The 26,152-nt window shown below is 41.2% G+C and overlaps 3 protein-coding genes and 1 pseudogene across 4 annotated transcripts; 3 read left to right on the top strand and 1 right to left on the bottom strand.

The window, feature by feature from the left end:
• Window positions 1-294: 294 nt before the first annotated feature.
• adgrg7.1 (adhesion G protein-coupled receptor G7, tandem duplicate 1) lies at window positions 295-6,432 on the bottom strand. The gene is made up of 15 exons (XM_088003966.1): window positions 5,778-6,432; window positions 5,196-5,300; window positions 4,994-5,106; window positions 4,778-4,918; window positions 4,586-4,671; window positions 3,954-4,096; window positions 3,669-3,782; window positions 3,402-3,592; window positions 3,170-3,322; window positions 2,981-3,093; window positions 1,997-2,352; window positions 1,731-1,812; window positions 1,509-1,667; window positions 972-1,128; window positions 295-900 (listed from the first exon to the last, which is right to left on the bottom strand). Exons 1-15 carry the CDS (start codon window positions 6,430-6,432, stop codon window positions 694-696), a joined length of 2,775 nt encoding a protein of 924 aa, XP_087860092.1. The 3' UTR covers window positions 295-693.
• Window positions 6,433-9,324: 2,892 nt separating this feature from the next.
• On the top strand, window positions 9,325-13,352 carry ftcd (formimidoyltransferase cyclodeaminase). Its single transcript, XM_014983484.2, has 14 exons — window positions 9,325-9,512; window positions 9,810-9,993; window positions 10,061-10,189; window positions 10,996-11,084; window positions 11,152-11,331; window positions 11,622-11,759; window positions 11,838-11,969; window positions 12,094-12,155; window positions 12,227-12,353; window positions 12,431-12,592; window positions 12,715-12,758; window positions 12,845-12,983; window positions 13,065-13,160; window positions 13,233-13,352. The coding sequence occupies exons 1-14, from the start codon at window positions 9,405-9,407 to the stop codon at window positions 13,314-13,316; spliced, it is 1,674 nt and encodes a 557-aa protein (XP_014838970.2). The 5' UTR covers window positions 9,325-9,404; the 3' UTR covers window positions 13,317-13,352.
• Window positions 13,353-13,442: 90 nt separating this feature from the next.
• On the top strand, window positions 13,443-16,779 carry LOC106915694 (uncharacterized; annotated as a pseudogene). Its single transcript, XR_015762333.1, has 3 exons — window positions 13,443-14,314; window positions 15,046-15,207; window positions 15,486-16,779. The product of XR_015762333.1 is annotated as an uncharacterized LOC106915694 (transcript).
• A 2,670-nt stretch (window positions 16,780-19,449) lies between these two features.
• LOC148160574 (uncharacterized) lies at window positions 19,450-23,399 on the top strand. The gene is made up of 3 exons (XM_088003817.1): window positions 19,450-19,702; window positions 21,162-21,314; window positions 21,532-23,399. Exons 1-3 carry the CDS (start codon window positions 19,660-19,662, stop codon window positions 23,004-23,006), a joined length of 1,671 nt encoding a protein of 556 aa, XP_087859943.1. The 5' UTR covers window positions 19,450-19,659; the 3' UTR covers window positions 23,007-23,399.
• The last annotated feature ends 2,753 nt before the right edge of the window (window positions 23,400-26,152 follow it).

Here is a 26,152-nt window from a genome sequence, read left to right as displayed (position 1 = left end):
CTCCGTCCCATCCTTCTGTGTCCACAGCAGGTTCCGGTTCTGTTCAGTCCGTCCTCCACAGAGGGATAAATTTCATCTGGAATGTTCAGAACCCGGATCAGAACCACCTGGCCCCTCCCCCTCCCGCCGTGCTCACCTGGTCCAACTCAGAACAACAGAACCTTCACTGTGTGGTGGTGGAGATCTGGCGCCCCCCAGTGGCCACAAATTGGAACCATTCAGAACCACCAAGACTGGGTTCTACAGAACCCCGACCCAACAGAACCGATATTCATGGAACCAGAACATCGGTGATGAGTTCTTAGAACGTCTTTAATGGTTCAGATGATAAAAACAATAAAAACACGTAAAACAATCTGAGTTCATATAAAAACATTATAAAGTTCAGAAACAATAAAACGAGACAAACTGGATCAGAACCAGCAGGCTGAATATTTACTGGTTACATTTAAAATCTGATTTTAAAATCTTAGATTTAAAATCAGCTTCTGCAGAAAAATTTAAAAAATATCCAAAAATAATTAATAATATATCAATAATAGTGGTGTCATAATGCTGTACATCAGAGGAATATAAAAAAAATCACTGATCCATCCATCGATTGGACCTCGTTGGTTCTGACTCTGCAGCTGGTGGATCGAATGTTCCTGATTGTAGATGCTGGTGTTGGTCCGGTTTTGACCCGGTTCCTGGTTAGATGCTGGTGTCCTGGCTCTTTGTGTCCCGGTCCTTTGTGTTCCGGTACATGTCTGAGGTTCTGGACTGGCCCCGGTTCTTCCACAGGTGGTATGTTGTGGACCTGAGGCTGAACCCGGCGGCGGAGAGGCGGCGAGCGGACCGACTCGCTGCGGCCCGGAAGCTTCGGGTTCTGGCCGTGAACAGGATGAAGATCTGGAGGCCCTGCAGACACACAGCGGACCGTCACCAGGTTCTGCCGGGCCGCAGTGGACCCGCACAGACCCGGACCCTACCTGGGTGGTGGTACACAAACAGAACAGGACGCTGCAGGCCAGGTGGGCGGTTCCCGTGGTAACCAGGACCAGGTAGCCCAGAGTCCAGGACAGACCGAGCAGAACCGCCAGAGAGAAGCTGACCAGGAACTTCTGGGTCAGGGAGGAGCGCCTGGTGCTGCCGGGTCCACAGAACCAGAACCAGATAGATCAGGCAAAACATTATGACCAGATAGTCACAGATACATCTGTATAATTAATGTCTGGGGAAATTACTGAATAAATTATAAAAAATGAATTTCCTGCAGCTACTTTTAAACCTTCCTGTTATCTGAAAATGTTAAAAGATTTAAAAAAAGAATCAAATTAGTTTTAAGTTGTTTTATGTCTGAAATTACAAAATGTTTTAAAAACCCGTATTTCTGTGCCAGTTTGATTTTATGTTGGTTTTTTTTTTTTAATTGTCATTTAAAGATGATTTCATTAAACTTTTTTTTTTTGTTTTTTGCTGTTTTGTTTTTGCTCTGCTCAGAGTGTCCAGCAGGGGGCGGTAGTCACCTGTTGAGCTTGGGATCCACCCTGCAGGTGGTGAGCGAGGTGAGGCCCAGCAGAACCGCGTTGTAGAGCAGAACCAGGCCCAGCGGCACGATGAAGGCCCAGAACATGGGCTTCCCAAAGCTGAACTTTTGGTTCCGGTCCAGAGCAGCGAGCCAGCAGCTGCAGAAACAACCGGGTCAACAAACGGAACCAGAACCAGAACCCATTTAGACCATAACTCACAACTCCTCCTGTCGGTACGCCAGCGGGTTCTTCACCCGGTACGTCGCTGCCAGGGTGATCGCCGTGACAACGGCTGGGACTCCTGACCAGAAGCAACAAAATGAAGCAGAACCAGGTCAGAGTTCTGGTTCTGATCAAATATTTATTCTGTGAAAGTCAATAATGTTTGTTTTGTTTCTATCTGCAGACAGTTTCTGCATGTTTTAAATTTAAGAAATGGCAGAAAATTGAGGTGTTTGGCAGCTTTGGTGTCTGAAATGTCGTACCCCATCCGACTCCCCAGCTGAGCCGGGTCCAGTATGACGGCAGGCTGCGCTGCATGGATCGAACCAGCAGAACCACCTGGGTGCCGTACATGCTGTTCCATGAGAAGGTGGCCAGCAGGAAGAAGTGCAGAAGCGCCGCCACGGCCGTGCAGGAGCCGCGGTCCGGCTCCACATACCGCTCAGAGTCCGGGATCTGGTTCTGATCGCTGGACGGCTCCTCGGTAATGTCCTCAGGTCCGGAGTTCTGGACTCCAGACAGGAAAGTGATGATGAAGGCCAGCAGACTGAGGCAGATGCAGAGCAGAGACGTCTTGGAGTTCAGGCTGGTTTGTTTTTGACGGAATTTCATCTGGAAACTGAGCAGAAACAGAAGAAGAAGAAGAAAAGGATCGTCTCTGGTTTGGTTCAGGTTTTCAAAATGTTTCTGACAGGGGCAGATCTAGAAAAATATTTATGGGGTGGCAAGAGGGGGGCAGGGATATTTTCAGGGGTGGCTGTATATATATATATATATATATATATATATATATATATATATATATATATATATATATATATATATATATATATATATATATATATATATATTCCTCTATATACATATATATATATACATGTATATATGTATATATATATATATATATATACATATATACATAAAATTCTTCTTTAGCGTAGCCTCTGCTAATTATTATATTGGTATAGCACTTTACTGTTAGCCTCTGCTAGTTACCATGTTGCTCCAGCATTTTAGCGTTTGCTAAACTAATGTTTATGGTTAGTTAGTGCAGGATTAGCACAGCTAGCTTTTTAGCACACTACTGGTCTCTGGTCTCTACCGAGATCTACAGACTGAAGGCTTAGTCTTTAGATGGAGAACATCTGTAAACATCTGTTATGGTTTCCTCATGTTAGAGCTCAGATTAAAGCTCTTCATTAACCAGAGGACCACTGAACTGCAGCAGCCACCTAGGATGGTCTTACGTCTCATTCAGGTGGTGGATGATGGTGATAACCAAGCCCAGGATGGAGAAAGACAGACCCACGATGGAGAGCACACCCAGGGCTTCTGCGTACTCATATTTCTCTCTGAAAGACTGAAACAAATCTGTTCAGAACCTTAAATCCCGCAAGAAACGCTGAACTGTTCTGGTTCTGGAGTGTGGAAATCACCCAGAGAGCTGCGAAGTTGGTGGTGTGGTTGCAGGAACACCTGAGAACTCCATCTGAAGCATTCCCCTTGTGGCAGCCGTCGGTGTTCCAGTCTTGCTCGCCGTAGTCCCAGAAGACGCAGGAGAAGTCGTGCAGAGATGTTTTATTCGGCAGCTGGAACAGCAGGAACCAGAACCTCCTTCACACATCTGCCATCCCAGTAAAGATGATGAAGTGGTTTTGGTTTTCGTACCATTACTCTGAACTGCATCTCCACAGTCTCCGCCACCACGCTGCGGTCTGGACCCCCGATGCTGGCTGACAGGACCCTGAGGCTGGCCCGCCTCCTCCTGTAGATCCTCGACGGGAAGAAGCGGCTGTTCTGGTAGAGGACGAAGCCCAGAGAGACGTTGGACCCCTCCTGGCGCCTTTCAGCCCCCCTGCCTGATGGTAGAGGAACAAATCTAGGGTCAGCTGTTGCTAGCAGGAGGTTATATGTCCTCTGATGCTGGAAACCCACCTGATGGGAAGCGGATGTAAACCAGAGCGTCAGCGATAAAACCATTGTCCACTGTGACCTTTGACACGTTGGTGTTCAGCCGAATTCTGTTGGCTACAAAACTGCCAGACTGCCCTGAATGGAGCGAGAAGTTTGAGTGGGTCCATAGTCACCAAGTTGGCTCAAAGGAAGGAGTTGTTAATGAAAATTAGAGGGAATAAAACATTTCTGGCTACATTTATCAGCACTTAAACCAGAATCACCAAACCTCCTGGCTCTACCGAGGGGATTCAAAGACCCACTGACCTGCCAAGGCGGTGAACTGGACTCCCTGAGTGTCCGACGCAGGAATCTGAGCCGACTGGACCACCAGGTTCGGTTGGACCAGCTGGGGCGTGTTGTTGGTCAGGCTGAGGTTCACAGAGAGCTGATCCAGGGTCAGCGTCAAGCTGAGCATGAGAAACGGATCAAATGGAAGGTAACGCCAACATAAAAGATGTAACACCATCAGACGTTTGGTAGCACAGCAGCTCTGAATCAAAACTTTAGCTTGTGCAGTAAAATAATAATTGACAACATGTTCACCTTCCTTATCTACTGGCCAACCTGACCAAGGATCTGATGCCTGAAGGCTTTAGTTCTGGTTTCTTTGGTCAGTTCCAGACTGCTTCGAACACATCGGCAAGTTGCCATGTTTCTGTCAACCATACGGTTTGTTCAACACACCAAACCACCAAAGACCATCCAGGTTCTTACTCAGTTTTGAAATGGTCATCTCTACCTGGACAACCAAACTATCCATGTGGTGGTTTCACTGATCACTCTGGTCCTGTTAGGACCAAACCAATTCTAAACCACGGAGTATTGAAGGTGTCGTCCTGTTTTCCACAGTCTGAGCGGCTGACCCAGAAGGAAGTACAGAATCGATGCTTGTTTACCTTTGAGACGTGTTGGTTTCCTTCTCATCGGACTCTGTAGCATTGAGCAGCTGGCTGACAGTGGCAACTGCTGCCACCCTGACGGTCTGAAAACAAGAACCAGAACGCTGGACTCAGTGCGGGTCAGAGGCTCCATCCATGCGTTATGAAGCCATGTTCACTGGCCGATGCCCTTCTGTCAGAATTTCCTACCTCTGAGGCATTTGGCGACAGCAGCAACGTGTTGGCAATCTGAGCTGCTACCGTGACGTCTTCAGGTGTCAGATCTGCAGGTCTGGACGTCAGAAGCTGAGCGCTGGATGCCAGTACCTCCAAGTCTGCAGAACTGGTGAGCTGACAGACAAAACAAATACTTCATGATGAAATCTTCAGTTCCTCTGATCAAACTGGTTATGCTGATATTCTCACATTTTTTTGTATGTCGCTGAGCGTCTGTTCACATTGAAGGACCCGCGGTGGGTCGTCAAACTGAGGTTTTCCATCTCTGATCGAACATCTGGTAGAAGCCTGGGGTTTACCGGCTGAGGAGAAGAGAGGACATGTTGGGATTTAACATGATGCAAGAAGAGGAAGACTGAGCTCCATCTAATATGAGGATGTTATTTTGTACCTCCAGCTGTATTTTTCGCACATTGTTCCTCTGAGTAAGCAAACCAACCAATGGCTGTCTTTGGAAATTTGAATTTCCCTAAAGTTGTTTCATTGCAGAAATTTGCTGGAAAAAGAAGATGATAAAGAAGATTAACTTTGCCCTGGAAATACCAGAAGTAGCAAGAAATGTGGGAAAACGATGACGTAGAATGGAAAATGAAATATTTTTAAAACTCCCATAACTTATTTGGGTGAACGCCCCAAAATAATTAAAGCTCCTTCTGACCAAAGAGACTCTGTGAGGACTCTCCTCAACAAGAGGCCTCCCAGGTTTAGGTCTGAACTTCTGCATCGTTGGTTCTGGTGTCTCTCATCTTCATCTGAATGAGGAGTTTAGGTCACTGAGCCAAAGTCCGGTTCTGGTTCTGTCCAGTCCAGGTAAGACGCTTGTATCCAATGTGTAGGATCCCCCTGTGCATACTGAACTCTGACCTTCTGACTCCTTATCAAGTATCACTACTTTTCTGTTTTCACATAAACCAAGAATCAAACAGTTCCTCCATCCTTAAAGACGGTAAACTGAGACACCAACAGGTCTTACCCTGTGAGCACGTCTCACCGGTCCACTCATCAGGACAGACACAGACGCCGTTCTCGACTGTCCCATTATTACTACAGATCAGTGGAGCAGCAGTAGTAGTACTACTACTGGTAGTAGTAGTAGTAGTAGTAGTAGCAGTAGTAGTAGTACTAGTAGTAGTACTAGTAGTAGTAGGAGCAGCAGTAGTAGTATTAGTAATAGTAGGACCAGCAGTAGTAGTAGTAGTAGTAGGAGCAGCAGTAGTAGTAGTAGTAGGAGCAGCAGTAGTAGTAGTAGTAGGAGCAGCAGCAGTAGTAGTAGTAGTAGGAGCAGCAGTAGTAGTAGTAGTAGGAGCAGCAGTAGTAGTAGTAGTAGGAGCAGCAGTAGTAGTAGTAGTAGTAGGAGCAGCAGTAGTAGTAGTAGTAGGAGCAGCAGTAGTAGTAGTAGTAGTAGGAGCAGCAGTAGTAGTAGTAGTAGTAGTAGGAGCAGTAATCAGAGTAGTAGTAATAGTAGGAGCAGCAGTAGTAGTAGTAGTAGTAGTAATGGGAGCAGTAATCAGAGTAGTAGTAGTAATAGTTGTAGTATCAGGAGCTTCGGTCTCTGGTGTGATTCTCTCTGTTGCTGCAGTTGTTGTGTCAGTGATGGCGGATGACTTGGTCGTATGGTGAGTCGACATGGTGGCAGCTGCATCAGTGGTGGCCTCCAGAGGTGGTGCAGCAGTAGTTGTAGACCGAGCTGTAGTAGGTTCAAGTGTGGTTGTTGCAGAGTTGGGTACAGGAACAACTGGAAGGAAATATACATATTATTGTTTGTTTTGTTAATGAGATAAACCTGAAGGTAATAACTGATAAACTTCATGCAGGGAGTAAGAACCAACCACTCTACTGACCTCGACTGGGCTGCATGGAAATATCTGAGTTAAATGAAGTCTAAGAGTTTATTGAAACCTCTAATCAAATTAAAAATCAATCTATTTTCAAAGGAAAGCAACAAACAGTTTATGTTTATTAAAGTAGCTTCCTAAACCTTTAAAAAACCACAATCTGGCTCTCAGAGCAACATTAACTTTTATTGTCCCCAATAAAATACCGTCTTGTGATAAGATTTAATAAACTGTCTGCTCATGTAGAAAAAAGGCGTAAAAAACAGATCTTTAGTTGTGTTTTATTATAATTCACTCACCAGCTACAACATTAGCTGCAACTCGCTGTAACCAGTTTCATAACATGAAACAGAACCATATGGATCAACGGGTTCTATTAGTAAAGCTACACAACCAGAAAACAAGAGGCTTTTATAGGGAAAAAAAATCACCATCTTATTCATACATTTATTAATGTCACAGTTTCAAACTAAATATTTAATTAGCAAGAAAATATTTATCAGCTTAAATTTTAGCTTCAATTCTAAATATTTAGTCAGAAAGCTAAACATTTAGTTTAGCAGCTAATATTTATCTCCCAACTAGATATTTAGTTTGCAAGTCCAATATTTAGTTCCATAAATATTTAGTGAGCAAGCTAACAATTTAGTTCCAAATAAAATATTTAGCTCTGAAATTATATTTAGTAGCTAAATGTTTAATGTGTTTAATGTTTAATATGATAATTCCCATGTCAGTAAGCAGAAGTATGAAAACAAAAGCTGGGTCTGCTCAAACTAAATACTTTGCTCGCAAACAAATATTTAGTTTGAAACTGAATATTTAACTACACTCTAAATATTTAGTTTGTGACATTTATAAATGAATGACTAACAAGGTGAAAATGTTTGGAAATGAACCTCATTTTTATCTCTTCTGAGTAAAGCGTTCCTAATAAACTGTCTAGCGATGCAGAATTAAATAAATGTTAAAAGTAAAAGCAGTGTAAACGTTCTGCAAAGATCTGGAGACATTTCTGATGACTCAGACGTTCAAACTGCTGATTGTCACAAGACTTTGACTATTCAGTGAGAGTTCCAGTGAAAGTTGAACAGAAAGTTAAAAACTGATGCGAGTTTCTGAGCGACTCTGTTATTGGTGACAGATTAACTGCAGCACAAACAGGAGAGAAGTTGCTGTTTTCTTACCCAACGTGAGGACGACGCAGAACCAGGCCTCCATGCTGCAGACTGCTGGGTGTTTACAGTTTCCAAGCGTTCATGTCTGAAGCCTTAAGTTGAGCAGAGCAGGAGGAAGAGTTGGTGAGGAAAAACACATTGTATTTACAGGTCAGCTGATCAAAGGTTGCCTTGAATTGCTCCAAAGCTGCCAGGCGTCTTTATAGGTGGATTTCTGTTGTCTCTGTAACTGCTTCCTTATTCGTCACCTATAAAGAATCTGAAGTGTGGGGAAAAACGCTGACAGTGATTTAGGAAGAACAGGAAAACAGGTCATCCATAACCTGACCTTAACTCTGCTGTGTTTTCTCAGGATTTATGGGACGAAGAGGGATATACATTTACCTTTACAGCTCTGATCGATCACCTAAAGAGGAAATGTTTGTCACGAAATGCTGAAAATATTCCGACAATTTAGGTTCTTCTGGAGCTCCTTGACCTGAGACAGTAGGTCTCCGTCGAAGCGTGTCCATCAATGTGGACAATGTGCTGAAACAATGACCTCATAAACACAAGCTGTGCTACGTTTGTGCTGCAAAAAGTTTCATTTGTGCCGCTATGATTTTAAAGATATTAATAAATGTTTCCAGAGGTCATGAAAGGTCAACCAGCCCCCCCACTTTTATGAAATCAAACAAAGTCGTTCACCATCAGCTCTGCTGCGTTTGCACTGTTAACATTTTTGTTTGTGCTGCTTTTGTTTTGAAGATATTAATCAAAGTTTAAAGGTCAACCAGCCGCCCCACATCACCCGTTAGTTTTTGTGTCAAATATTTGTGCTGTGGCACAAACCAAAAGTTTTGCTGCACAAATATAGCAGAGTTGATTGACACCAATTTAGTTTTATTTGAAGAAGGTGTGTGTGTGTGTGTGGGGGGGGAGGGGGGGCAGGTTGAACTGTTATGACCTCTGGTAACATTATTATCTTTAAAATGATAGAAACACAAAGAAAAATATTTGCTGCAAAAATGTTTTACACCGGTTTTGTTAGATTTGGGTTGGAGGGACGGGCGACATTTTGACCTTTAAACTTTCATGAATAACTTCAAAACAAAAGTTATTCATTCACAAACAACCAAGAAGATGCACACAAATTTAGTTTGATTTCATAAAAATGGTGGAGCTAGTTGACCTTTCATGACCTCTGAGAACATTTATTAATATCTTTGAAACACAAATTTGTGCTGCACAAACGCTTGACACCAATCTAGTTTGAACTCGAACCCAGTCAGTGAGATGAGTTCTGACCCAGTTCTACTGGGAGGCTCATGTCAGCAGCAGAAGCTCCTACGTCTGGTTCTGATGTAACGGTTCTGGTTGGAGCGGGTCCAGAACTCCAGTGGCCACAGGTTCAGTCAAACAGAAACGAGTCGACCTGGTGAACTCTGACCCTTTCTGTCTGGATCACAAACATTTAAATTATCCAGACCTAACGGACTCTGCTTCTCCATTTCTCTGGCGCCCCCTGCAGGACAGAAGCTAACCAGTCTGCAGGGGGGGAGCAGCAAACCTTCAGACTGAGCGACTCCAGTGGTTCGGTCCCAGTTAATGTTTGAGCTGTGGGTGTACTGGTCAGACTGGGGGTCAGGCTCTGCAGACGCCATGGCTCAGCTGGTGGAGTGCGTTCCCAACTTCTCTGAGGGCCGAGACCAGAAGGTAGGACTCCATCTGCACAGGTTCTGCTGGAAACTTGAGACTCGAATCTGCTGTCAGTCTGGATAAAGTTCAACTTTACAGATCATATAGAAACTGTCCATGATAATGATTTTTTTCTTTAAATCTTTAAATGTGATTATTTTATATGCCAACAAAATAACTGACACAGCTGAGAATGTTTGATTATTTATTTGGACTTTAGTATAAACAGAATTATAATCCTCCAGTCGTTACACCGGTCCTGTGTGAGCAGACTGAGGTCCGTTTGGGTTCAGCTGCTCCTCTTCCTCCGCTCAGGTGATCGATGCCATCGCCGCCGCCATCTCTGAGACCGCCGGCTGCAGCCTGCTGGACGTCGACCTGGGGGCCTCCACCAACCGGACCGTCTACACCTTCGTGGGCCCCCCGGAGGCGGTGGTGCAGGGGGCGCTGAACGCCGCCCGCCGGGCCTTCGGCCTCATCGACATGAGCAAACATTCAGGTCAGTGCGAGTCCAAAGCCGCTGTCCAGAACCGAACCGAACTGGGAACGCTCCGCTTCTGCTGCAGGGGAACACCCTCGCACCGGAGCGCTGGACGTCTGTCCCTTCATCCCCGTCCAGAACGTCAGCATGGACGACTGCGTCCACTGCGCCAACCAGTTTGGACGACAGCTGGCGGAGACGCTGCATGTTCCTGGTGAGTGGCAGGAAGCCGAGGGGACAGGGAGAGGAATATCCCACCGAGAGCTGGAAGGAAAAAATAAGGAGTAAAGTTACTCCAAAATACTCTGACAATTTTAGATTATTCTCAGAAATTTTCTAGGAAACTTGAAAATTTCTGAACTTGAAAAGTTGCAAGTTTATGAGAAAAACATCAGAAATTTTGAGATTTTCAGAAATTTTCTAGAGAAAAACAGGAAATGTCTGAGCTGAAAATGACATAAACTTCTGAGAAAAAAACCTGCCATTTTCCGGTCAATCTCAAAAATATTCTCGAAAAATCCCTGACATTTCTGAGGCAAAAGTCAAACATTCGCTGGAAAAAAAAACCTCAGAATTTTGAGATTACTTTCAGAAAATTTCTGAAAAACAAATTTGAGCATAATAAGTCAAAAATGTTAATCTTTTGAAACTCAGAAATTTCCAAAATTCAAAAATTTTCAAATATAGGAGCTTTGAAAAATTCCTCGTTTTTTTTCTAGAAAATATGTGAATTTAATTTAAAAATGTCTGAGTTTGCTTTTCACAAATGTTTGACTTTTGGAGCTTTTAAATTTTTTCAGGAAATTTTTAAAATTTTGACTTATGGATCTTAGAAGTTTCTAAGATTTTCCTCGAAAATTTCTGAGCTTTAACTAAAACTTTGAGTTTTTGTCTGGCAAATTTTTGACTCCTGGAGCTCAGAAATTTCCAAGATTTTTCTAAAAGTTTTTCACTTCTCTTTTATCTGCAATGGCTCTTATGATAGAGAAATGTCCACATTTCCAAATCTGTCCTCCTCAGTGTATCTTTACGGAGAAGCGGCTCGGTCTGAGTCCAGGAGGAATCTCCCGTCGGTCCGATCCGGAGAGTACGAAGCTTTACCTGACAAGGTGAGATGACCCACCGCTTCCTCCTGTCCAAACTCTCAGATCCATCAGCTTTCTTCTTCTGCTGCAGCTGAAAAGTGAAGAGTGGGCCCCTGACTTTGGCCCCGCCCTCTTCGTACCGTCATGGGGCGCCACGGTAACCGGAGCTCGTAAGTTCTTGATCGCGTACAACGTGAACCTGATCGGCACCAAAGAGCAGGCTCATCGGATCGCCCTGGACATCCGCGAACAGGGCCGAGGCAAGGACCAGGTGGGACACAAAAACATTTATTATTATTTCTGTTAAAAAATACAACTTCCTGAAGGTGGAACTTCAGAATAAAAGCCCACTCCGTACTCCTTCCTGTTATATTTGGGACCTGTGTTGTTTTTCTTGCTTGAAATGTTATTACAATGGAGGATTTTCATCTCAGAATTATTTCTTTTCTCCAGTGGCTTTAATCCTCTTCCGTATATTTCCGATCTGGTTTTATTTCGCAGACCTTTGCCTTGTATATCTATGTGTGTACATCTAGATGTGTTAACTTCCTGTGTGAGCAGCCAGGTCTCCTGAAGAAGGTTCAGGGTTTGGGCTGGTACCTGGAGGAGGCCAACCTGGCCCAGGTGTCCACCAACATCTTGGACTTTGAGCTGACGCCGCTCCACGCCGTGTACCAGGAGATCTGCGGGGTCGCTGAGGTCAAGGCTGCCGAGGTCACAACAGGCCTGAGGTCACATCACTTCCTGTCTGACTGACTTCCTGTTTGTGGCGTCCAGGAGCTGAAGCTTCCTGTGGTCGGCTCCCAGATCGTTGGTCTGATTCCTCTGAAGGCTCTGCTGGACGCCGCCGACTTCTACATGAAAACAGAGCAGCTCTTCATCATCGAAGAGGAGCACAAAGTCCGGCTGGTCAGTGGACAAAGCTGTGGGAGTCTATGGCAAGCCAATTTCAGATAAAATCAGTTTCAGATTTTATGTTAAAACGGCTTGCCATAGTTAGACGTTCATCAGCGCCTCACCTTGTTGGTTGCAGGTGATCAGTAAACTGGGCCTGGATTCACTGAGTCCCTTCAACCCAAAGCAGAGGATCATTGAGTGAGTTCATCCCTCCTGACTGCAGCAGAGGCAGCGAGCGCTGCTAAAGTGGGCGTGTCTTACCTGCACAGGTACATGGTGAGGTCACAGGAAGTGGGCGGGCTCGTGTCTCTGACTCTGCAGCAGTTTGTTCGCAGCGTTGGAGCGCGAACAGCCGCTCCAGGAGGAGGGTCTGTTTCTGCCGCTGTCGGCGCTCTGGTGAGTGTTCAGAGATTGTCCAGCAGAGGGAGCCGTCTGCGTGTTTTAAAGGGGAAGTGTTACGCCCCGTCCTGTAGGGGGCAGCGCTGGGCGCCATGGTGGGGCAGATGACGTACGGAAAGAGGCAGTTTGAGAACCTGGACGGCGTGATGAGGAAGCTGATTCCTCCGTTCCATCAGGCCATGAACGAGCTGCTGGGGTTGGTGGACGCCGACTCCGCCGCCTTCAACGGCTACATGGTGAGCACCAGCAGCTCCCACCCGACAGCGCCACCTGTTGATGCTCCAGATTACTCAACCCAACAGAGACACCTACAGGCTGTGTGATGCATTACCTCAAACAGCAATCATGTCTGTTTCAGGCGGCGCTGAAAATGCCGAAGTCCACCGCAGAGGAGAAGAGCAGGTGAACGTCTGTGGATGAAACGTTGTGTCTTTAGCTGCTGCCTGTCTGTCTGGCTTTTCTGGAGCGCGTTTTGTCTCCACCTGCAGGAGAGAAGCGGCGATGCAGGAAGGCCTGAAGCGGGCCGTCAGCGTCCCGCTGGCTTTGGCTGAGAAGGTCAGCGTCCTCTGGCCGCCTCTGAAGCAGATGGTTCTGTTTGGAAACATCGGCTGCAAGTCCGATGCTCAGGTTGGAGCTGCAGCTTCTCTCTGAAGGTTTTAGATCAGAATCAGTTTTGCTCAGAACTGGAATCTGGCTCGTGTTCGCCAGGTTGCAGCTAAAGCTCTGGAAACGGCCGTTTTTGGAGCGTACTACAACGTCATGATCAACCTGAAAGACGTCTCAGACGAAGCCTTCAGGCTGGCTGTAAGTCACCAGGTGACCTTTCACCTTTTATCCAGCATGGTCATTGAAACGATGTTTGTGTTGCTGCTTCAGACGCAGAGGAGAGTTTCTGAGCTGCTGCAGGAAGCCAAGGACAGCGTGGCCTCCATCCTGGACGCAGCTGAGAACAGAACCTGAGAATATCTGCAAAATAAATTATAAATCCATGAAAAATTTTGAGTTTTTTTAATTTAACATCTAAAATTCAGGAAGACCTGCTAACGTCAGGACAGTAACTAGTTGTAGTAACTAGCACAGAACTTTGGGATGCACCCTTGGAAGTAGGAAGTCAAACATAAAGATGGCCGCTGATGTAGAAGTCAGTGAGCTCATAACTTTAATTTTAAAGTGAATATTGAATATAAACAGATGAATGTGGGATAAGAACCAGTTCAAGAGTCGTTATATCAACAATAAAAATGTTGTGGGTTCAATTCCTCACAGAATTTAGAAAGTGAACTTATTTTATCAACTGTTCTCAAAGTAAACATTGAAAAGTTAAATGTGAAATCCTTGGTGTTAAAGATCTGGTGGTGCCGTTGGCATGTTAGTGCAACTCTAACAAAAAAGTAGAAGGTCAATCCCTGGCATTACTAGTAATAATCTAAATGTGTGAATGTTTTTTAAAAATAATATTTTATGTCCATAAATATAATTAGAATGTACAAGGAGAATTAATCCTTAAATCTATTATGTTGAACAAATGACATTAAATTCTTTTTTTTTTTTCCTCCAGAGTTTTTTACTTTAATGTAAATAAAGTCTAAACTTCCTGGAACAAGAAGGTAAAACTATAAATGTGTCCTAATGTTAAAATGTTTAAATATTCATTTTGGAACGGGATTTTTGTTAAAACGGAGATATAATTTTTGTTCCGGACTTCCGGTTTCACTGGCCCCGCCCCCTCGTGCTCCCTTCAGGATTCTTCCTCCATTGTTCTCGTTTCGTCAGCAGCGGGAGCGTCGCTGGAGCTGGAAGAGAGAAGCAGCAGCGGCTGACCATGATGATGATGAACTCTGGAAGGACGTTTGCGGCTTGAGGCTCAGCTGGAGGGAAGCAGAAGCTCCAGCAGCGGAGGAAGAGACGCCACAAGATGGACGACGTTTTCCAGACCAGAGTCCTGCTGCGCACATCAGGTTGGTACATTTTCTTCTTCATAGTTCCGGTTTAGCATCGTTTTAGCCAACTGATGGATGTAGGAACATCACCAGGAGTTTCTGCTCACTAATTTAGAGATTAAAAACGGCAATAGCTTCATCTGACTGCGGTGAAGCGAGCCGAGGCCGAGATACATGCTGCGACGTCGCAGGTAGATTCCGATGCGCTAATAGTTGGTGTATTACGGTAGAGGAGCCATTTTAACATTGAATCGGTTTCCTCTGATTATCAGTAATTACATTCTAGATATCTAAAAATAAATTTTGACCAGACAGAGCTGGTCAAAATGTCAAAATGTACACTGACTATCTGGAGTAATTTAAGACACTCTGACTAGTTACAATAATAGTTCGAGATATTTTTATCTATGGATGAAGTTTATAAAGTAAAGTAGCAGTTCAAGTGTTTTTACTCATGGAAAAGTTAATAATAATAATAATAATAATAATTAATAATAAATATTTTAAAGCATTTAATAAGATAAAAATATAAAGTTGAGCAAATTCTGATATTTTAGAGTAAAATTAAAAATATATAAACATTATAATACTACTTCAAATCAAATAAGAATTATTAAAATAATGCTTAAATTAAAAATAATTAATTTATAAATTAGTGGATTCTGAAAACACTCATCCTGTCATGTTTGTATCATCCTGACCATGAAGTCAAAGTTGTTCGTAAGGCCTGAAATGTTTTTGTCCTACAGATGCTAAAAAAGAGGCTGATGTTGACCAGCAGGAGGCGCTGCACCTCCAGATAAAGGAGGAAGAGGAGGAACTCTGTGTGAGTGAGGAAGGAGAGCAGCTCAGAGTGAAGGAGGAGACGGATGGCAGGTTTCCATCTACTGAAGATCCAGTCAGCAGTAAGGGTGTGTGTGTGTTTGTGTGTGTGCTCATTCTTAATGTTATCAGCTCTAAGACACTTTGAATAACTCGGTTAGATGTTAATTTAGCTTAAAATAGTTAATCAGTCACACATGCAGACATGTTCAAGCATTTCTTCTTCATCTGTTAAATGTATTTTGTTTGTATTAATGTTTTGATTACAGCAATTAAATCCAAATGTACTCCTCTCTCCCTCATTCAGTTAAAAACAAACTTTTTCTAAAGTTGTTCATAATGCATGTCATGTGTTTGTTTTCTGCAGATGTTAAAGAAGAGCCTCCAGAAAATCAGAGTCCTGACGTGGATCCTTTCGACGTAAAAGAGGAAAATAATAAAATCTGCTCCAGTCATGAAGAGAAGCTGCTCAGAGTGAAGGAGGAGCCTGATTATTCCAGGTTTCCATTAAATATTGTTTATGTAAATAGTGAGGATGATGAAGAGAAACCAGTGACGTCTCAGCTTCATCAGCACCAAACAGAAAGTGGAGATCTTCCAACCAGCAGCTCAGGCGACCAGATAAAAGCAGAAATTGAGGTGGAGATCTGTGGAGCAGCAGAGTCCAGCAGGAACCCAGATATAAATACACCTGGAGGAACTTTGAGCCATTCAGAGACTGATGATGAAGATGAAGATGAAGAGGATGACGATGATGATGATTGGAACCATCATGAATCTCAGCATAGTCAATTGTCAGACTCTGTGACTAAAGACGGTCATCAAAAATCACATTTAGACAAAGATGGAAACATTCCCGTTGGTGACGAACCTTTTGATTGTGATTTTTGTGGGAAAAGATTTTCCTTAAAGTCATCTTTAAACAATCACGTAAAAATCCACACAGGAGAGAAATCCTGTGATTTTTGCGGAAAAACGTTTAACTCCAGTTCAGATTTAAAGAAGCACATGAGAGTTCACACAGGAGAGAAACCGTTTTGTTGTGAGGATTGTGGAAAAAGATTTTCCCTAAGTGCATCTTTAAACAGACACAGGAGAGTTCACACAGAAGAGAAACCGTTTGGTTGTGATGTTTGTGGGAAAAGATTTACCGTAAGCTCATATTTGGAAAAACACACGAGAATCCACACACAAGAAAAACTCTTTAGCTGTAATGATTGTGGAGAAACATTTTCCTTACAGCTGTGTTTAAAGAGACACATGAGGATCCACACAGGAGAGAAACCTTTTGGTTGTGATGTCTGTGGTAAAAGGTTTAACTTAAAGTCAAATTTAAACGTACACATGAGAGTACACACAGGACAGAAACCCTTTGGTTGTGATGAATGTGGTTTAAAATTTAGCACGAATTCTAATTTAAAGGAACACATGAGAATCCACAAGGATGAAAAAGCCTTTGCTTGTGATGAATGTGGGAAAAGATTTAACGTAAAGTCTAGTTTAAAGAGACACATGAAAAGCCACAAAGGTGAACGACCCTTCAGTTGTGAGATTTGTGGGAAAAGACTCGCCTTGAAGTCTAGTTTAAAGAGACACATGAAGATCCACATGGAAGACCAACCTTATCTGTTTGTGGGGAAAGAGCTACTTTAAAGTCTTTTTTAAGAAACTCCTGAGAATGCACAAAGGTGAAAACCTTTAGGTTGTGATGGCTGTGGAATCCACACAGGAGGAACTGAAAGACTCTGAAAGTCATAGAAAGTTGTTTTTTAACAGAAATGCTAAAATTCACTTAGTTTGATGTTTGTGGAAAAAGATTTTCCTCAAAGTCAAATTTAAAGAAATATGTGAACATTGGTGTTGGGGATTTATTCTATATTTTTTGTGATCAATTTCTTATTACAAGAATTACAATTTATTGTTGTCATAGTAAATCCCAATTAATGTTTTAAACTCTCCAAAACTGTCTGTATTGGTAGTTTTACTATTTTCTGCACTGTTTGTTGAATGAAAGTATCAATAAAAATTGTTTGCTTTGAAATTATTTTTTACTGCATGAGCTAATAAAACTAATGGTGATACTGAGGATTTAGTTGTTGTTCAATTTGATAAGATTTCCTGGGGATTTTGATGTGACCCACAGCTCTGTGTATGACTTATTTTTATTGATGTTTGTCTTTAATCAGAAATAATGTGTTATTGTATTTGAACATTTCAATCCATTACAGAAGCTTATATTTCAGTTTTGACCTTAACTCATTAAGACACGTAATTGTGCTTTAATCTTCCCATGCAGTTCAGCGATATGACAAAGAAAAAGACATTTGATTTCTTAAAAAGTAAATGTTTTCTGTGGCCGACCTCCCTCTGATTGAAATTCTTTATTTTCATATGAAGTCCACCAAACTATCCTCCTCCATAAATATGACACAGTTTAAAAACAAAATACTTATTTCTGTCTTGTTTTTGTTTCATATTTAAAAATCTGGAAGCAGAAGACAAGAATGGCCTTAAATGGTTTGTTTCCAACTGTATTTCATCTATTTAATTGTTTTCAATCTTTTCAAAGAGTAGAAGAACACCTGTTATATCTGTGGTGCTCAGCACTGCCCCCTATCAGTCAGACACGGGACTTTCTGTTTCACTCTGGGCATTTTCAATACACCTTTATGACCGACCAGAAAGACTAAATATGTCACTAAAATGTATTCAATATATTAGTGTGTATATTAAATACATCAGACTGTGAAACATCAACAAATGCAGAACATGTGTAATTAACTGGCACCACCAGGTCCTCTGACTACCACCAGCTGGCATGATGGGTGAGTTGTCCTCTTGATAAAAGTTACGATGACTGACCCAGACAAAGTGGGGCTTCCAGCAGGCGACCGACCAGTTACAGGATAAACTCCAACCTCCTAGGCTACCATCACCCTGTTTACAAGTGGGCTTTTGAGATGGGCCGCCACCACTTCTTGGACCTGACCATGACACTGAACCTTGAGGGATTTAGGTCTACACCTCTCATGTGCCCATTGATCTATTGACATCAGTCTCTGTATATTTCTTTCTCATCTTTGTTTCTATTATGAAAATATTGCTGTTTTTCTAGTGGACCTGCGGTTTCTCATCTTCTGTCAGAACCTCATTAGGATCCTCTTTATTTTTAAAGGGTACATCAGAGAGACAATTGTCCCTTCATCATGAACTTTTGCAGGTGGTAACAGAGTGCCGCATGAGATCATGGGAAAAGAGGGGAAGATCATCCTCTTTTCCCATGAGCTGATCATATGCATTCAAAATCAGGTGTGGAAAATGGCCCCTCTTCCCCATATAGTCCATGTCTAAGCCACCTCTATCAAAATCAGTAAGGGTTCCATTATTCTCACAACTACATTGTTGTATGCTTTGTCTGGCCATCACTAAGTCCAACAGATCAAGAACCACACTCAAAATTAATCTTAACCCATTTGACCCCACCGGTCACAATAGTGACCAAGACATTTTTTTCACTTTCAAGGACTCTAAAAAGCTTCCTGATTAAATTTTCAGTTAATGTTCAGCAAACATTGAAAGTTTAGAGTGTTTGGATAATAATTATGCAGTATCACATGTTTGAGTAAATTATCACATGACCAGAGCTGATTATATCTTGATTGCACCTTGGCGAGAAGAAGACTGGCACAAACCTCCCAAAGAAGAGGCTAGTAATGTATGTTTAAATAAACATACAACAAAGATTTTTGGTGCACATCATCTTTAAAGGGTCTAGTTATGATATACACCTTTACATTCACAAAAATTAGTTTGGTGTGAGAGCAGGATGTGTAAACATGTTGACGGTCACAATATAGTGAACGGTGGGATAATACATTAGACAGAGGTGAGCTTATTTAAATACATACCATATTCTTCCAATTCCTAACTTCTTCCTTTTTAAACAACTATATTGGTGATATTAAATGAATATCAATAGGCATGCACTAACTGCCTGTGACACAGCGCCCCCAGAGGTGAGGCACAGCACTGCACCGCCTCGCCCCAGACGTCTTACATGCATTTCAACAGGCAATGGGTAACTTAAATTTTTAACCACAAAAATGTTGATATTATCAGTAAAAATCCAAATTTACAGAAAAGTAAAGCAGATAAAATTATTTCTCACATCATTGTTGGCATTCATTTGACTTCTCGTGTGGCTATTATTTAACCTGTAAATAGCTACATGTGCCTAGTTCAAATGTTTAACTAAATATCATTTTTGGAACGGAATGTTTGTAAACACGAGTAAAAACGGAACTATAATTTTTGTTCCGGACTTCCTGTTCCGCTGGCCCCGCCCCGTCGTGCTCCCTTCAGGATTCTTCCTCCATTGTTCTCGTTTCGTCAGCAGCGGGAGCGTCGCTGGAGCTGAAAGAGAGAAGCAGCAGCGGCTAATCATGATGATGATGATGATGAACTCTGGAAGGACGTTTGCGGCTTGAGGCTCAGCTGGAGGGAAGCAGAAGCTCCAGCAGCGGAGGAAGAGACGCCACAAGATGGAGGACGTTTTCCAGACCAGAGCCCTGCTGCACACATCAGGTTGGTACATTTTCTTCTTCATAGATCTAGTTTAGGATCGTTTGTAGCCAGCTGATGGGTGTAGGAACATAACCAGGAGTTTCTGCTCACTAATTTAGAGGTTTAAAACGACAGTAGCTTCATCTGACTGCGGTGAAGCGAGCCGAGGCCGAGATACATGCTGCGACGTCGCAGGTGGATTCAGATGCGCTAATAGTTGGTGTATTACGGTACAGAAGATGTATTATGGCAGGCCTTTTTAGTATAAAATCGGTTTCGTCTGAAATTGCTAGATTACATGCTAGATATGGAAAAATGCATTTTGTCTATACACAACTACACATTTACTGTTCGGAAAAGTAATTTCATTTATTTTTATTAATATGTTGACGAGTAAGAATAATATCTCAAGATATCTTAACTTATTGTCTAAAGTATCAAAACATTGTACTGAAATAAAAGTAGCAATACTTCAGGAGTGTTTTTGCTCAATAAAATGTAGAAATTTTTTAAAAAAAATATTTCAAATGTCATCAGACAAAAATATAAAGTTATTAGCAAATTCTGATATTTTAAAAAATAAAATACACTATATAAACGACATCAGTTTATGCAAAATAAATGGTTTTATCAATCAGATTAACTAAAAATGATCAAATGATCAAAGCAATGCTTACTTTAGGTAATCTGTATGTGTCAGGACAGATTAAAGTACTTTCAGTGAGGATATCTACTGTTTACTATAGTTGAGCTCCCTGATGTGAAGCTACGGTTGTTTGTCAGAAGATATGAAAAATAACCTAAAAATGAAATAATGTATAAATTAGTGAATCTTGACAGGACTAATGAAAAACAGCCACATTATTATTCTGCACTCTGAAAACTCTAGTCTTGTCATGTTTGTATCGTATGTGCGCCCTCTGCTGGGAGGAGAAGCAAACATCTCTACAGTCTCACTAAGGCCGAGATTTTCATTTTCATGGGATTAAATGTTGCATCATTTGGGATTTGAAAAGGCTCGCATATACCTTAAACTGATATAAACTATATATTAATACATCCACAATGTTCACAGCACTTATTTTATCACACGGATAAAAAAAAATTCCAGAGTTTTGTGCCTCTGGTAAGGCAGTGGGTGGAAACATTTGCTGTGCTCTTTAGCTCATGGTAGCTGTTTTCATTAAAGCCAAAACCACCTCAAACTAATCTAAAAACTTTTACATTAGTTTGTTACAAATTTCGAAATTTCCCATCAATGTTTTCTAATGTTATGCTTCAAAATGCGCAGAAGAAAATGTTAATAGTAACATGGGTAATGTTGCTAAATAAGTGCTACATTCAAATTAGCAACGTCTACTTCCCGAACCATCTGTTTCCCTGGATAGGGAAGGGAATTACCTTTTCTTTTTTAATTTGAGTCTTTACCACGTGAGAACCACAAAGTACAAGTTGCTCAAAATATCTGTTTTTCCTGCAGACCAGAGTACTGATATGGACCAGCAGGAGGCGCTGCGCCTCCAGATAAAGGAGGAAGAGGAGGAACTCTGTGTGAGTCAGGAAGGAGAGCAGCTCAGAGTGGAGGAGACGGATGGCAGGTTTCCATCTACTGCAGCTCCCATCACCAGTAAGGGTGTGTGTGTGTTTCCTCTGCGGCTAACAGTGTGGTGCATCTGTTCTCTTCTGTCTGAACTTCAAATGGTTTGTTTTATTTCTATGTATCTAATAGAAATAAAGGCAGATAAACTTCGGAACTGTTGACGGCTATTAAATTTTCATATTTAGCATCTTTGTGACTGTGTCAGAATAAAGTTGTTCATAATGCATGTCATGTGTTTCGTTTTCTGCAGATGTTAAAGAAGAGCCTCCAGAAGAACCGAGTCCTGATGTGGATCCTCTCCACACCCAGGAGGAAAATAGTAAAATCTGCTCCAGTCATGAAGAGAAGCTGCTCAGAGTGAAGGAGGAACCTGATTATTCCAGGTTTCCATTAAATATTGTTTATGTAAATAGTGAGGATGATGAAGAGAAACCAGTGACGTCTCAGCTTCATCAGCACCAAACAGAAAATGGAGATCTTCCAACCAGCAGCTCAGGCGACCAGATAAAAGCAGAAATTGAGGTGGAGATCTGTGGAGCAGCAGAGTCCAGCAGGAACCCAGATATAAATACACCTGGAGGAACTTTGAGCCATTCAGAGACTGAGGAGGATGATGAGGAGGATGAAGATGATGAAGAGGACAATGATGATGATGATGATTGGAACTGTCATGAATCTCAGTTTAGACCATTGTCTGACTCTGAAACTGAAGGCTTTCATCAAAAATCACATTTAAGCAAAAGTGCAAAAGTTGAATTTGATGAAAAACCATTTGGTTGTGATTCTTGTGGGAAAAGATTTTCCTTAAAGTCATCTTTATACAATCACACAAAAATCCACACAGGAGAGAAATCGTTATCCTGTGATTTCTGTGGGAAAACATTTAATTCAAGTTCAGATTTAAAGAAACACACACGAGTTCACACAGGAGAGAAACCATTTTGTTGTGAGGATTGTGGAAAAAGATTTTCCCTAAGTGCATCTTTAAACAGACACATGAGAGGCCACACAGGAGAGAAACCCTTCGGTTGTGATGTTTGTGGGAAAAGATTTACCTTAAACTCACATTTAAAGACACACATGAGAGTTCACACAGGAGAAAAACCGTTTCGTTGTGATGATTGTGAAACAAGATTTTCCCAAAGGTCAGCTTTAAAAAGACACATGAGAATCCACACAGGAGAAAAACCATTTGGCTGTGATGTCTGTGGGAAAAGATTTAGCATAAAGTCACATTTGAAAACGCATATGAGAATCCATACACAAGAAAAACCCTATAGTTGTGATGATTGTGGAAAAAGATTTTCCTTACAGCTGTGTTTAAAGAGACACATGAGGATCCACAGAGGTGAGAAACCTTTTGGTTGTGATGTCTGTGGAAAAAGGTTTAACTTAAAGTCAAATTTAAAGGTACACATGAGTGTCCACACGGGACAGAAACCCTTTGGTTGTGATGAATGTGGTTTAAAATTTAGCATAAAGTCTAATTTAAAGGCACACATGAGAATCCACAAGGATGAAAAAGCCTTTGCTTGTGATGAATGTGGAAAAAGATTTAACGTAAAGTCTAGTTTAAAGAGACACATGAAAAGCCACAAAGGTGAACGACCCTTCAGTTGTGAGATTTGTGGAAAAAGACTCGCCTTGAAGTCTAGTTTAAAGAGACACATGAAGATCCACATGGAAGACCAACCTTATCTGTTTGTGGGGAAAGAGCTACTTTAAAGTCTTTTAAGAAACTCCTGAGAATGCACAAAGGTGAAAACCTTTAGGTTGTGATGGCTGTGGAATCCACACAGGAGGAACTGAAAGACTCTGAAAGTCATAGAAAGTTGTTTTTAAGCAGAAATGCTAAAATTCATTTTTAGTTGTGATGTTTGTGGAAAAAGATTTTCCTCAAAGTTAAAGAAATACACAAGAATTAGGGCTGGAGATTTATTGTATTGTCATTTATAGTAATAAATCTCTTAGTACAGGAATTACAATGTTTTTTTAATGATGTTTAAACCTTGCCCACCCCTCCCCCCAACACCTGTCTGTATTATTGGGATTGTTAGTTTTACTATTTTCTCCACTGTTTGTTCAATTAAAACATCAATAAATATTCATTTGAAAATATGATTTAGTGTAGTTACTGTTTCTATCTAAGGAAACCCAGCAGGTTGCATGGAGTCATTGACCTGCAGCATCCTGGCTGAGAAAATGGCGTCCATCTCTTGTTTTGTGTTATATTTTGGAGCTTCTCTGGAGAGAAAAACAAATGAGAGAAAACAAAAAAATAACAGTTGGAATAACAGAGTTTTGTCTGATAATTGTTTGTATTATCAGACAAAAATGTCTGATAATTCATTAAAGAACATGAATGTTACACTGAGAGGGTAACATTTGACTGAAAGAAGAATTCAGTCAAACTTTGGCTGTTCGGCACCAAAGCAGCTTTAAAAATGGCAGCTCTTACATCCAGCAGTTAAACCCCGCCTTCTCTATTTATCCTGGCCAATCAAACTGCAGCTCTTCCTATTAAAGCGCTGGGTTTGAGGCGGGCCTCCTCTTTAGCACAATCCCAAGATGGCTGCTGCAAAGGACAAATTCAGAAGGTAGCAAACATTTCCAAAGCAACAGAAATGTTTGCAGACTGATTAAATGTTTACTGCAGTTTGTCATGTGGATATTTTTAAATCCCAAATAACAAAGATGATTTATTCCAACTCTTTATAGAAAATTTCCTACTAAATGTTTTTACTTCAGCACTTCCTGCACAGATTATTTTTCACTATAAATTTATCATTTTATTATTACTGTTGTTTTTCTTGAGAAAGAATCTTGTTTTACAAATGTCCAGGTTGCCTTGTTGAGAAAATAAATTTAAAATAAGCTAGTTTTAAAACTTAACATGTCTTGATTCAAATGGCCTAAATTGTGGTTTTAAATCAGTAACTTATTCTGGCCTATTGACCTTTATTTTACTTGTAGTTACAGCAGATGGTTTGCTAGGATCGTTTGAACTGCCTTTTGTCTGTGAGAAAACAATACAGTGGAAGTTCTGGCTTTTCACACTCATCTGTGAAAGGCCGTAAACACGGCAGGGGTTTAGGCTTCAGATAGAGGGTCAGAGATAGCTCCTGGTTGGAGGAGCAAAGGTACGCCTTATTTGAATAAATTAAATACAAGAGGATAAAACTTTCTACACAGAAGTAACACATTAGATTTTGCTCTTGCAATTCTCCAAAGATGTCTTTGGACGTCTTTCTTTCCATTTATGTTAGGTAAATGAATGTATGTCTCCGTTGTTCTGCAGTTTCTGGTGTAAGTTTGTGCATTGTCTTAATTCTAAGTTTATGCATTGTCTTATATTGGATTAAACTCTAATTCTGTGATGTCAACACGCATTGTTGTTTCCTTGTGCCTACACGTGGCCTGCCGAGAGGACCTGGGATCCAGAGGAAGAGAGAGCCAAACTTTTTCTAAAGTTAACTATTTAGATATTAATTTCTTCCTTAACAGCCTTTAAAAACATTAATTGCATTGTTTTTCTTAAAATGCCTCACATCTCATTTGTTAGTTAAGCGTTTAAATGTTTTGTACCAATTGGTTCATTATGGGTTGGCGCCATCTACTGGTGAGAAGTGTGAACTGAAATAATGTCATTCTAATGCAGATGCACCAATTTATTGTCGCCGTGTTTGCAAATTCGTTTGACATTAAAGTAATGTTGTTTAAAAAGTTTTTTTTCTCGTTCAACCATTAAGTAACTTTGCAGAAATGTCTTCAGTGGTTTCTGTTTTCTTTACTTAAACTTTCACAGTCCTGGTTTTAAAAATGAGTCCATATCGACCTGGACTGTTTAGTTACACCACATACCAGTTTAAACGTTTCTGCTTTGCTTGTTTTCAGGAAATCTAGAAGATGAATCTGAATTTCTAAGATGAACAATTCATGGAGTGACTTCAGCCGGTAAGAGCAAAAACTTTCAACCTTTCAGAACATTTTTGTTGCACTACCTTTGTAAATTTGACGTTTTGTTTTCTTCTGTTTCAAGAAGCCACCTTTCTTACTGCTGAAAACTGAGTGCAGGTTGCTTTTCAGTGAACCGCAGCTCATGTTTAGCAGTTATCTTTTGCTTCATTATGTCTTTTTAAAGGAGAGCATTTTCCTCCTGAGTGATTTCTGCCATGATTTCAGGTTAACATGCGCTGTAAAAACCACCATTTTTAAATTAAATGGAGAAAAACTCTGCTGCTTTGGGGCGGTTCGGCTGACTGAAATTATATTGACTCAAAACTTTAAACAGTTTGGTAAAATGCAGCTAAATAAAACCTTCAAATTTTAAGAAATATCAGAAACAGCTTTTGAGAAATACAGTGACATATTTTTACTCTCAATTTTCAGCCACATATATTATGTTCTAGTTGGTTAATGGGAGATGGCAGGACAAAACTGATTCATTTAGGACTTATTGTACAGCTACTGTCACACTGTGCCGAGCATCAACTCCTCTATAGAGCAAATTATTCTAGAGTTTCAATTTGAGTCAATCTGTGTGATGAACCTCGACCCAAAATGAGTCAATGAGGAAACATTCCTGCACAGCAGAGACAGAAACTGATAAACATCTTAAAGTAAACACATACTGTAAAATAAAACCTGTTTGTAACTCAGCAGCTTAGTAACATTTTCCTTGGAAAACAGTTGAAACAAACCAGTTACACAACTTGTATAAAAATGTACCCAGGTTTAAAGAGCCCAAAGCTTCAGGTGAGAATCATCACAGAAAGTTTCCTTCATATCAACATTAAACAACACGATTACATTGAATAAATTCATAAAATCTCTGTTTAATAAAGAATTAACATATTATCGGATGTCATGTC

The sequence above is a fragment of the Poecilia mexicana genome, unplaced genomic scaffold (assembly GCF_051168715.1).
Source record: "Poecilia mexicana isolate PSO_F unplaced genomic scaffold, ASM5116871v1 scaffold_2, whole genome shotgun sequence".
In the NCBI taxonomy this organism is placed as follows: domain Eukaryota; kingdom Metazoa; phylum Chordata; class Actinopteri; order Cyprinodontiformes; family Poeciliidae; genus Poecilia; species Poecilia mexicana.
The sequence above is the reverse complement of the archived record's forward strand: the minus strand, read 5'-3'. Positions and strand labels throughout refer to the sequence as shown.